Genomic DNA, 12333 nt, shown 5'->3' with positions numbered 1-12333 from the left:
GCCCCCCTGCCTGCAAAGTCCTCCTCATTCTCACCCACCTGACAGTGTTGTCACACGGCAAGGGACAGGGAACCCAATGGCCCTCTAAGTGTTCCTAGATAACATCTCTTGTCATTCCCGACCCATTTTTTCTACTTACAAATTTTTAGATAGGGTTGCTTCGACTTACGAATTTTTTCTCCCAATGCATTCCTATGGGATTCAACTTACAATTTTTTTCGACTTACAAATGTGCATTCGGAATGCATTAAATTCGTAAGTAGAGGTACCACTGTATATGGCACGATTGAAAAAGCCTGCAAACACCCTCTAATTCTCTGGAAACCCTTCTTAAAGGAAACCCTTTAAGAAACCAGCAGCGCTCTTGGGATTGGACTTGCAAAGGCTCATGGGATTGCTAGACGCCATTTTTCCTTGCCCCCTTAAGTGCCACTTCCGGGTTTGGGGCGACACACGTGTAAATGGGGAGTCGCCTGCATAAAACACTGCCGAATATTCAGTCCTGCCGCCACGCTTTCCTAACCGAAATAAAGCACCCCCTCTTGTTTCATCGATAATTAATTCTATTTTTTATTTAAATCCACAAACTCTGGTTCATGAAATGACACGCTGTTCCCACCCCCCCTCCCCGTGCCTGAAAATCACACCCATAAAATTAAACGTTAACGAGATATAAATAGCAGTCTCTCTCTGCTCGAGCACCAAGGACAGAGGAGAAACGGGAAGAACTGAGGGTCGTGGGGGGTCTTGTGGCTCCTTGCGTCGTGGCCCAGCCGCCACGCAAGAGGCTCGGTTGAAAAGACAGTCCCTGCTGCTCTCCTGGAGAGCCTTAGCACCCAAATAAGACTTCTCTATATACAGATAATAATCTAAGAATCACATTCATTGTTAGCCCTAAAATGCTCCACAGCGGGAAACGGCACAGTTGATGCCGTGACCTTCCTAGCAAAAAGTGACCCAGCTGGGAAGACTTGGCAGCTGAAAAGCTCTCTCTGCAGCTGACTCCCCAGCATGAAATTTCATCTCCCCAATATGGGGCATTAAGATCGTGGGGCACCGGAGGGAAAAATAGAGGCATTTCCCCCCCCCCTTTTGCTCCTCCCCTAACACTGAAAAATTTAGAGGGAGACGGAAGTGCCGTCCCAAAGGGGAAAAACAAATACTTTTCCTTTCCCAAAATGTACAGAAGGTTAAGAAGGCGGAAGGCCTCCCCACAAACCACGTTGCCCCCCCCTCCCAAGTGTGAGTTGGCATGTGTGCAAAAGTGTGAGGCCCCAAAGGGCCGAAGGAAAATGTCCTTTTCGGATTCTTCAGGAAAAGTCAGAGAAAATGAAGAGGCTGGATTTATCTTTTCTCTTGCGTTTGAAACGTCGACCAAGATGATCTGTGGGACAGGAGAGAAAAGAATGAATGTAAAAAATGGGTTGTCAAAGAAGAGTTTGGATTTGATATCCTGCTTTATCACTACCCGAAGAAGTCTCAAAGTGGCTAACAATCTCCTTTCCCTTCCTCCCCCACAACAAACACTCTGTGAGGTGAGTGGGGCTGAGAGACTTCAGAGAAGTGTGACTAGCCCAAGGTCACCCAGCAGCTGCATGTGGAGGAGCGGAGATGCGAACCCGGTTCCCCAGATTACGAGTCTACCACTCTTAACCACAACACCACACTGGCTCTCCAGTCAAAGGCATGGAGATGAAGTGGGATGTAGCGGGTGAGAGCAGACTTCCTCAATTTGGTGACCTCCAGGTGTTATTCAACTAAGAATGCAAGACGAGCCCTTGCAGGATCAAGTCAGGGGCTCATCTAGTTCAGCACCCTGTTCTTAAAGTGACCACCCAGGTGCTTGCGGGAAGCCAGCCAGGAAGACTGAGGAGGCAGAGCGCTGCTTCCATGTAAAAATACGTATTGTTAGAATCAGGATTCTATTCTGATTCTAACAATACGCCACTCAGCCATCCTGGCTATAAGACTCCCATCATGTCCAGGTTGGGGAAGGTGGGCTTAAGAGTGACTCAGATCCAAAGCATACTGGGTATTTTTGGGCCAGACACGATCTTTCAGAGTATCCTATTTCCCAGATCTGTTGTGAGGGTTAGAGAGCAGAGAGTTCCATTTACGCTGCCCTGAGAAAGGGCAGGATTTATTTACTTATCAAATAAAAAGACACACACCCCCAGGATTGAGATTTCACAAACAACCACCCAGCTTGGCCAGGAGAGCTGGATGCTGAGAGGTTGGGTGGCCATCTGTCATAGATGCTTCAGCTGAGATTCCTGCATGGCAGAGGGTTGAACTAGATGACCCGTCAGAATCTCTTCCAACTCTATGATTCTACGATCCCCACAACTGAATCTATGCCTTGTTAAAGAAAACCCTATCTGCAACCATCAGTCCTGCTAATTTAATAAATACTACCGCAAACACACATTGTAGTTTTCTCAAACTCAGTTTTGAGAAAGAGGAAAAGGCCTGGAGAAATGACCCAGCTGTCCCTCTACAGCTCTTGAGGACTGTAAACTTGGCTGTTTTTTAAGCGAAAGATGCTAAGTTAATGCAACTGGCAGAAGTGAGCGGGGTCAGGCCATGAGTGGGGTGGGATGGAGCTGTGGTTACAGATCGGAAGCACCCGTTCTTACCTTCAGTGTATCAGCGATTCCTGAGCTGAATGGCCTCCAGTCTCTTCAATTGGTGCTGGAAATAGAAAAGGCAAATTGTGAGTTTAGCAATAAGTGGGGAAGGAGAGGGTGGGAGGGCTCTGCTGTCGAGATGCTCCCAGGAAAGACTCCAGTTTAGGGTTAGATAACGGGAAAGAAGCGACTTACTGGTGAATTTCTCCCGCCGTCGGCAGCGGGCGTAGATTATGATGCCGCCTATCAAAACCGCCAGAGTTAAGGCGCCCAGAGAAGCTCCCACCAGAAGCCACATATTGAAGTTGTCTGGGAGTTGAGGGTCTCCGCCTGCCAGAGAGAAGGGAGAGGGAAGGGTTAAACTCAGCCGAGCTTCCCGAAGGCCTGATCCACTTCTGATCCCAGCACTTCCTCCTGGGGCTCCCCTCAGAGTCTCTTAAGAGTCTCTTAACAATTTGAAGCAGACTTGTCTTCAACAACATCCCCTTTTCCTTCCTGCTAAACCATTTCCCACTAGGCCAGTCGGTTGACCCGTGGCTGGAAGAGGAACGAAACGGTGCCAAAAATAAAAAGTTGCAAATCTCAGCTTCGTTTCTTTTCAAGCCGCAGGCTTTTGGGGGACCAGATTTCAGCACACACTTATGCCAGGTGGGAGGAGCGGTGGGTGCAGGGAGCAGAGAAGCAAAACAAAACCCCAAACGGAAAAATAATAATAATGTTTTTTTCAAATTCTGTTTAATACGATGAAAAGTTCTTTCTATGTACATTTGATATTTGGTCCTCCACTTCCTGGATTCATGCCAGCTTTTATGTACCCACCATGCACACACACGCACAGAGTCCTGCAGCCTTCAGTGTCAGTGCGGTGTAGGGGGCAGATAATGTTAAGATTAGGGCCTGGGTTCAAATCTCCATTCAGCCATAAAGCTTGCAGGGTGGAGCGGCGACACCTGGGCCCATCACTATATTACAGCCTGGCTTAAAGGGCTGTTGTGAAGTCAATGGAAGGAGGGCTTTGAAATAGAGAGGGGTTTGGTGCAGATCACCCTCACAGGTGGAAAGCTACCATTCCTGGTTTCCTGCCTCAATCCCACCCCCACCCCCACCCCCCAAAAATCCCAGTTCTACTCTCACAAATGGCTTTTCGATATAAGAAGTCAATGCAGCTGGAGCGACCCAAGGTTCCCGCCCCAGTGCATGATGGGTAAGGGATGGTGTCGGCCACTCACATGTGGTGCAAAAGTCATTCTTGTTTTGACGCTGGCAGACAGAGCAGTCCATGCATTTCTCCAGGTCCGGGCTCCAAGACTGGCCTCCTGGGCACACGGAAGCTGGAGGGGGGGCAGGGAGGAGAGAGGAAAGGAAGATTCAGACAGGAGTCTCGCCTGTGGAAGCACTAACACCTGCATCACCCTAACCTTCCTCACAGGGTTGTTGTAAGGATAAAATGGGGAGAGTTACATGTACCACCTTGAGCTCCTTGGAGGAAAAGGTTTATTATTATTATTATTATTATTATTATTATTATTATGATTATGATTATGATTATTATTATTATTATTATGGCTGGGTTTCCCAGCCACTCTGGGCGGCTTACAGCATATATAAAAACATAATGAAACATCAAACATGAAAAACATGAATGTTGCTAGTACATCTGGTGTGCCACAGGTGTTTTGGCAAGTCACATCCAGCACATTTATACCACCGTAAGAGTCATGACCGCCCCCCGCCCCAGCACAAGAATCCTGGGAACTGTAGTTCACATACAGAGAGCTACAATTCGAAACACCCTTAACTATAGTTCCCAGGCAAAGGTGCCAACTTGAATAAAATATGGGGGGAGGGGCGCCAGGTAAGCCCTGCCCCACATAATTGATCACATGATGCGACACATACACCATTTGAATGGAAATGCCCATCACCTTTCTGGGGGGGGGGGAATAGGTAAAGGTAAAGGGACCCCTGACCATTAGGTCCAGTCGTGATGGACTCCGGGGTTGCGGCGCTCATCTCGCATTATTGGCCGAGGGAGCCGGCGTATAGCTTCCAGGTCATGTGGCCAGCATGACAAAGCCGCTTCTGGCAAACCAGAGCAGTGCACAGAAACGCCGTTTACCTTCCCACTGTAGTGGTACCTATTTATCTACTTGCACTTTGATGTGCTTTCAAACTGCTATGTTGGCAGGAGGTGGGACCGAGCAACGGGAGCTCACCCTGTCGCAGGGATTTGAACCGCCGACCTTCTGATCAACAAGCCTTAGGCTCTGTGGTTTAACCCACAGAGCCACCTGCATCCCCTCAATTTTTTAAAAAAACAATTGGGGGGGGGGCGAAAGGACCTCAGCCCTTAGGAGTTGGCCATGAGTGTCAAAGTGGTATGAATGTGCTTTAAATGGATTGTGTGGATGTGACATCCGTGTTGGCTGGCTCTTCTGTTCTCCAAAAGCAGGTTGGAAAGGCTATAATCTAGGGAGAAATGAAGGGGTTTTTGGGGGGGGGGGCTGGGATTCGCAAGCAGGCTTCTTTGGAAGCCAGACCCGCTGGGCTCATTGCAGCCTTTGGACTCCAGAGCAAATCGTGGCTTAGGAAGGGGACCGCGCTGTAAAACGAGCCGGGGTGGGAGGGAAAGACGATTAGGAAGAAGCTGAATGAATGAAAGCAATCAAGCGACAAGTCAGAACATGAAGACACTTAACAGCTGAATGAAAAAGAAGAAAAAGATCAATACACGAGGCTCTCCTGTCCCTGCCTCCCTCCGCCCCATGACATGAGGGTCTATTTCCAGAGGGGTAGCGTCAGTAGGGAAAGGGGTGTCGTGTTTCGCCCCGAAACCTGAACCAGCTCCGAGCAGCAGCAGCAGCAGCAGGAGAGCATCGGGGGGTCAAGACTGAGAGCATCACGTGGCTATGTTGTGGCGCGGGGGAGGACAAGGACCCCCCTCCCCCCTTTCAAGTGACTTCATTGATAAAATATGCCCCGTGCAAGCGAGCAAACAGATGGCGCCGGGCCCAGAAGTGGAACGAAAGAAAAGGTGGGGCGGAGCCGGTGGGTGAGTCACCATGTGGGTCGCCTGATGCAGCGGACGTCAGATTTCTCTTCCCCCCCACCCCCCCAGGCCCCCAATTGTCCGCTGCCGGGATCCTGCTCTCTTGTCCCAGTTTTCTCACTTGTGACTTGAGGTGGGGGAGGAAACTTTCACCCGCAAGGCAGCCAATGGGCAAGCGGCGCTGGCGGAGGGGGCGTGGCACCGAACTCATGGAAATTCCAACGCGGACCAGAGTCGCTTCTGCCATTGATCTTTTCGCGGGGGGGGGGGGGGGCTCCGCGCCATTAACTCGCGGAAATCGGTGAGAGTCGAAAGTGCCTCTGGGCATGGGCAGACGGCCTTCCCTTTCCGAGGCGGGCTAGAACTCCGCCCCCTCTCCCCATCGCTTGTGCTGTGGATTAAGCCGGGCTGGGGGATCCGTTCCAAACATTGGACTCGTCATTTTCCCTGTCCCCGCAGCTATGTGTCGTTAGCAGCTCCGCTACAGACAAACATTCAACAGGTCGAGCCCTCTCTCAGACGCGAATGGTTTAAAAGGTTGCACCTGTTGAAATTCTGCCTGGAGAGCAACTGTTAGAGAAGCACAAGAGAGGGAGACAGCTTTACACCCACGCAGAGGAGTCCGTCCCTCTCTGGATGGAAACGCCGCTACGTCTAGACACAGGGCTGTTGAACGGGGTTCTGTGTGATTCGAAAGCTGACATACTCGCTTGGCCCCCTTCGTATCTGCTAACCTGGGCTGCTTTGCCATTTCACGTTCTCGGAGGGAGAGCGAGCCCAACAGCCCCCATCCCTAGCCCACCCCACCGTCAAAGATCCAGTATTCTCAGGTAGGGCTGGGACTCCGGAGTACCGCTACATTGTCAGTGTAGTAAGCCCGATGGACTTAGCAGCCGGCAGGGGAAGTTCAACCGGTGCAGCCTCCCCATCTCCATGCCCAGGAGGAGAAGTTTCACCTCCTGCCTGCCTTGGCTTTTATAGCTGTGAAGGCGGCTGGGTTTTGCCGCGGATGAGACGACACCACTCCAACCCACCCCACCGCTTCCGGATACCCCTTTACCTGGAACTGGCTCTCCCGAGGCTATCCTGCACAAGAAGGGGAAAAGCCCCACCAGGACGGCTCCCAAAGGCAGCATCTCTCGACCGCGCTCCCTGCCTCCGAGGATGAGAAAAAGGAGCGACTGAACCGCGCTGGCCTGTCTGTGACTCAACTCCAAAGACTTTCTTCGGCTCACTATAGAGACGCCCACGCAGATCCGGAAGGCCAGGATTGGCGGGCAAGGAGCCAGGACTCCTGGGTTCCATCCTTTGATCTGGGAAGGGGGCGAGGGAGGCGGGGGGTGGGGTGTCTAGCAAGTTAAAGCAGGAAAAGCTCAGAGCGAGAAATTGTGGGTTTTCTGGGCAGGGCAACGAGTCGCCTAGATTTAACCGGGGACTGGGAGGCGGGAGAGCTGGGTGCCAGGACGCCTGGGTTCCCCAGAAAGAGGGTCCCGCTGAGGTTTTGGGTTTTTCCTTTAACCCACAAAAACAAACCCTACAGTCTGTTTCATGCTGTTCCTTGATTTTGTGGCTTTTAAGTTTATTGTGCTTTGGGGTTTTCTTTCAAAAGGTACACTTTGCTTTATTCCTTTTGGAAACCGCCCGGGGATTATATGATCGAAGGGCGGTATAAAAAATATTTCTAATAAATAGACGTTAGATCAAAGGGGATCTGTCAGAAGCCGAAAGCTGCTCTGAAATGACCGCTGCTCCAGGCGGTTGTTTGTTTTAATAAGGAGACTTAAAAAGGGGGGGGGGAAGCGGTGCATAGAGAATGAATGAATACAAAGAGCTCCTGTAGGAAATGGCAGGGGGAAGGAGGTTGGGAGGGAATATTATTGGGTTAAAGGAAATAACTGGGGCTTCTGAGTTCTTTGGAAAACTCCGTCTCCGGGACTGTCTGGTCTGACAGAAGATTTAGTCACTCTCGTTAGAAGCACGACTGCTGCTTCTTGTTTTTTACCCCAACACATGTGGAAACAAATTGAAGGAGATATTTTAGAGAAGCCACCCTAGAGGAGTGTTATAAGAATTTTGAGGTCATATCTATATATATATAATAATTGTTCATAAAACATGTACATGAATGTACAGGCACATGTCTGAAGCAGCACAGGAAGACAGGCCTTTCTGACACCATTTTGACTCTCTCTCTGACCAGGTGTTCCTCTGCAAGGAAGAAGTGGGGTGGGGGGAACCTTCTCATTGTCTCAGGAATTAAAGTGATAATCCCTGGCATCCTGATACCTGACTGCCAGACAAAAGGGTGTGATTAACTTGGCTGGGAAACAGGGAAATGTAAATATCTCTCAATTTTGTTGATTAGGTTTTGGGGGGCAGGGGGCAGGGTCCAGACTGCTCAGATTACTGCCACCAGACCTCCCCTTTCATGATGTACCTATGATGAATCTAGGGAGGGGGGTCTTGGGCTACACCCCTTCTGTGACATATGGATGATGCTTCTGGGGGGTGGGCTGAAACCAATTTCAAATTTCTTTTTAAGGGCAAGACATCTTTGTTTGGGGTTCCTTCCTTGTTCTCCTGTGTGAGAGGAAGGACCCTGTTGCAACAGTTAAAATAAAAGTGCCTTGCTTCGTACGTCCTGGTTTGGTCTCTGTTATTTGGTGGGCAGGAGACGCTTAAATTCGTCTGCTTGCCTGGATCCTTGAGCTCTCCCTGGGTCAAGATCCATTTCTCTGGGTTCATAGGAACCAGCTTAAATTTTACAACAGTTGCCTTGTGGTTACTGAGTGGCTATGAAAAGACATTCTGTGCATGCTTAGAGGCACCCTCGTCTTCATTCATTCAGACTTTCCTCTGCTGGATTCTGGGAACTCTGAGCAGGTTCTTGTGGGGTGGGGGTGGGGAGGGTGTTCCAGGAAGTAGCCTTCCTAAATTCTCTGGAAATTGGGGGAAAGAATCCACTTGGTTAGAACACCCTGGCTTTCAACACTCAAAAGTTTCCCTTTCTCCATTACACGTTTGTATCACTTTTTCAAAATTAAAAATACCAAAGTCTGTATGCAACTTTGAAACCTCCCACATTGGCTTCTCGGTTCAGAAATGCATATTTGCCCCTCCGCATTCCAAAGAGAATAACTGGTACATGTGTTTTACATTAAGCAAATTTCTTTTTAAAATAAAGTGGAAGCTGTTTCCCTGGCTGTTCTACCAGTGCCAAAGGTGCCCCCACCAACCCATCTTTGAAATCCTGACTTTGCCATGCACAATTTCTCCAACACCCCCCCCCCCCAGGAAAGACACATCTATGCTTTAGGTGTCCCCCCCAAAAGTGTACGTTTTAGGTTGCCATATGCAACATTTCACTTCCACAGTGCAGAAATGCCCGGGATTTCAATAGGCAGGGCTCTCTAGCGAGACGGTTGTGCAATCCAGGAATTCCCCAGTGAAAGAGGACAAGGTGGGGGTGGGGGTGCCTGCTTGCCTTCCTGCCCAGAACTACTGCAACCAGCAGGCAAGTCCCAGTACTTGGTATACTGTACCCTCCACTTAGTGCATATGAACAGCTAGAGCTTAATTAGATGAAAGCCCAAGAGCCATTTAAAATGTAGAGGTAGGGCATGCGAGTTACAGTAAATCTTTTGCTCTGCTGCTGCTAAATAACCACAACTCTCCCCAGGTTATGCCTTCATAGGATGCTGGCCTGAGGACATGTTTACCAGCACCGGTACCTTCTACTCCAAAGATGGGGAAAATTACCGTACCTTCCAGGTGTTCCTGGACTCAGTGCCGGATTTATGTATAAGCTAAACAAGCTATAGCTTAGGGCCCCACTTTCTTGGGGGCCGCCCCAAAAAATTAAAAGGAAAAAAAACACCTGGATGTACATTTCCAAAATATAAGTCCCTCCCCCAGCAAAAAAACATATTTTAAAAGGGCATAGGATGTCAGTCAAATGAAACAAAGGCCTGGTTAAAAAGGAACGTTTTTGCCTGGCGCCTAAAGATGTATAATGAAGGCGCCAGGTGAACTTCCACAGAGGGGGAGCCACTGCAGAGAAGGCTCTTTCTCAGGTTGCCACCCTCTGGAGCTCTCAAGGAAGAGACATGAAGAAGGGCCTCAGAGGATGATCACAGGGCTTGGGTCGGGTCATACGTGGAGGGGCACTCCTTGAGGTATTGCGATCCTGAGCCGTTAATTTTAGGGCTTTATAGGACAAAACCAGCTCTTTGAATTGGGCTCGGAAACTAATTGGTAGCCAGTGCAGTCGGGCCAAGATTGGTATAATATGCTCAAACCGCCTTGATAAGCAACCTGGCTGGCAAATTATGCACCAGCTGAAGTTTCCAAATCGTCTTCAGAGGCAGCTCCACGTACAACGCATCGCAGTAATCCAGCCTAGAGGTTAGCAGAGCATAGACAACAGTAGTTAGGCTATCCCTTGTCCAGATAGGGGCGTAGCTGGGCCACCAGCCCAAGCTGATGGAAGGCACTCCATGCCACTGAGGCCACCTGAGCCTAAAGCGACAACAAATGATCCAGAAGTACCCCCAAGCTATGGACCTGCTCCGTGAGAGGGAGTGTAACCCCATCAAGAGCAGACGACCTCCCATTCATCTGTTTAATATTCTGTTGGGAGCCGCCTAGAGTGGCTGGGAAAACCCAGCCAGATGGGCAGGCTATAAATAATATATTATTATTATTATTATATTACTATTATCATCTGGTCTAGGGAACCACCCACTAACGGTGCCTCTGTCTTATCTGGATTGAGCTTCATTTCGTTGGCTCTCATCCAGTCCATTAGACAACGGCCCAGCATATCTCCTGCCCTACCTGTAAAAGAGAAGCAGAGCTGTGTGTCATCAGCATATTACTTACAACATACTCCAAAACTCTGGATAACCCCAGTCGGCGGTTTCATGTAGATGTTAAAAAGCATACAATTGAGCCTTGAGGAATCCCACATTGAAGGCTCCTTGGCGCCAAAGGATACAGTAGCCAATGGTATTGAAAGCCACTGAGAGGTCAAGGAGAATTAACAGGGACACATTCCCCCCCCCCTCTCTCTCCCAACAGAGGGCATCATACAAGACGACCAAGGCAATTTCTGGTGGTTTTGTCCTCAAAATGCTTTGCAAACTCCTTTGGGCCAAACTGCAAAAGGCCCTGCAATACCTGGGAAAGCTCTGCTGGGGAGCACAATGAGGGCGTCGCTATGTATGACGCATGCGCCGTATGTAGCGGTGCCGCACAAGCGGCTACTTAGCGGTTTGCCAGTGGCGCAGTGCCAGGATCCTCTGCTCATGGCTGCCCACCAGGTTTCTCTTACGCACAGCAACCCAGGCCATCTGAGGGGGGGGGGGTTGCAGTGATTTTTAGGAAGTCATTAGTTTGCACCAGGTGTCCTATTGGTAAGACCAGGTTTTCTGAGTGCATGTTCTGGAAGTTGGGCAATAGGGGCAGTACAGGATTCCTTTTGGTGTACCGACCTCCCCGCTGCACCAAGGATTCCCTGCCCGAGCTGCTTCAGGTCGTGTCGGATGTGCTTCTGGAGACACCTAGCTTGGTTGTCTTAGGGGATTTTAACATCCATGCCGACACGACTTTACAAGGAGCCGCTCGGGACTTCGTGGAAAGCATGGCCTCCATGGGGCTGTCCCTGAATAAGTCTGGCTCAACTCATAGCCGCCGACATGCCTTGGACCTGGTGTTTACCTCTATGGATCTTGGTGATCTGACACTAAGTAAAAGCGAAACTAACGAAGTGCCATGGTCAGATCACTACCTGGTGCAACTGGACTTCTCTGCGACCCTTCCCCTCTGCAGGGAGGTGGGACCTATTCGGATGGTCTGCCCCGGCCACTTAATGGATCCAAATGGTTTCCAGAGAGTGGTAGGGGATGTTTTATCCCATGTTGATGGCCTTTCAGCCGATTCCCTGGTGGCCCGCTGGAATGTGGAGTTAACCAGGGCTATTGACTGTTTGGCTCTGAAGAGCCCCCTCCGATTGCATGGAGCCTGGACAGCCCCGTGGTTTTCCCTGGAGCTGAGGGCGATGAAACAGTCATTGAGACGGTTAGAGCGCTGGTGGCAGAAGACTCATTCTGAATCCGACCGAACATGGGCTAGAGCTCAACTTCGAGCCTACCAAGTGGCAATGGTGACGGTGAAGAGGCCAGGATGCCCAGGTAATCCAATCAAGAAACCTAGCAGACAGAAGAGAGAGAAAAACCCCTCAGATTTCTGTTGTAGTCCGCCCCATCTGTGATGTACTGTATGTATGAGAATTGTTGTAGACCCTTCGCATCCTGATCATCACCTGTTTGATTTACTCCCATCTGGACGTCGATTATGGTTGTTTAGTTGTTTAGTCGTGTCCAACTCTTCATCGGTACACGACTCTATATACAAAAACGTCCAGGCACAGGAATAGCTTTTTTCCTTGTGCCATCAAATTGTTGAATCTGTAGTTGTGGGCGAAAGGGAGGTCAGTTGGTGGTATGGGGTTTTTTTTTACTGTGCTGTTGTATTGTGAGGGTAATAGTGTCTGTATGAGGTACATTTTTCTTTACATTGCAATGTAGTCAAAGCAAAATTCCAAGTATGGTTGATACTTGGTCAATAAATTATTCTAAATTATTCTATTCTATGATG

General features: G+C 49.5%; 2 protein-coding genes across 2 annotated transcripts; one reads left to right on the top strand and one right to left on the bottom strand.

Annotated features, from left to right (window-relative positions):
- Window positions 1-545: 545 nt before the first annotated feature.
- On the bottom strand, window positions 546-6885 carry TNFRSF12A (TNF receptor superfamily member 12A). Its single transcript, XM_035137215.3, has 5 exons — window positions 6737-6885; window positions 3857-3958; window positions 2823-2957; window positions 2637-2691; window positions 546-1384 (listed from the first exon to the last, which is right to left on the bottom strand). Exons 1-4 carry the CDS (start codon window positions 6810-6812, stop codon window positions 2639-2641), a joined length of 366 nt encoding a protein of 121 aa, XP_034993106.1. The 5' UTR covers window positions 6813-6885; the 3' UTR covers window positions 546-1384; window positions 2637-2638.
- A 3324-nt stretch (window positions 6886-10209) lies between these two features.
- Window positions 10210-12333, top strand: LOC148683992 (uncharacterized). Its single transcript, XM_088654732.1, has 2 exons — window positions 10210-10246; window positions 10965-12333. The coding sequence occupies exons 1-2, from the start codon at window positions 10210-10212 to the stop codon at window positions 11945-11947; spliced, it is 1020 nt and encodes a 339-aa protein (XP_088510858.1). The 3' UTR covers window positions 11948-12333.

This window comes from Zootoca vivipara, chromosome 12 (genome assembly GCF_965207765.1).
Source record: "Zootoca vivipara chromosome 12, rZooViv2.hap1.1, whole genome shotgun sequence".
NCBI classification, from domain to species: domain Eukaryota; kingdom Metazoa; phylum Chordata; class Lepidosauria; order Squamata; family Lacertidae; genus Zootoca; species Zootoca vivipara.
Note: the sequence above shows the minus strand (reverse complement) of the source record. Positions and strands in the feature narration are given on the sequence as shown.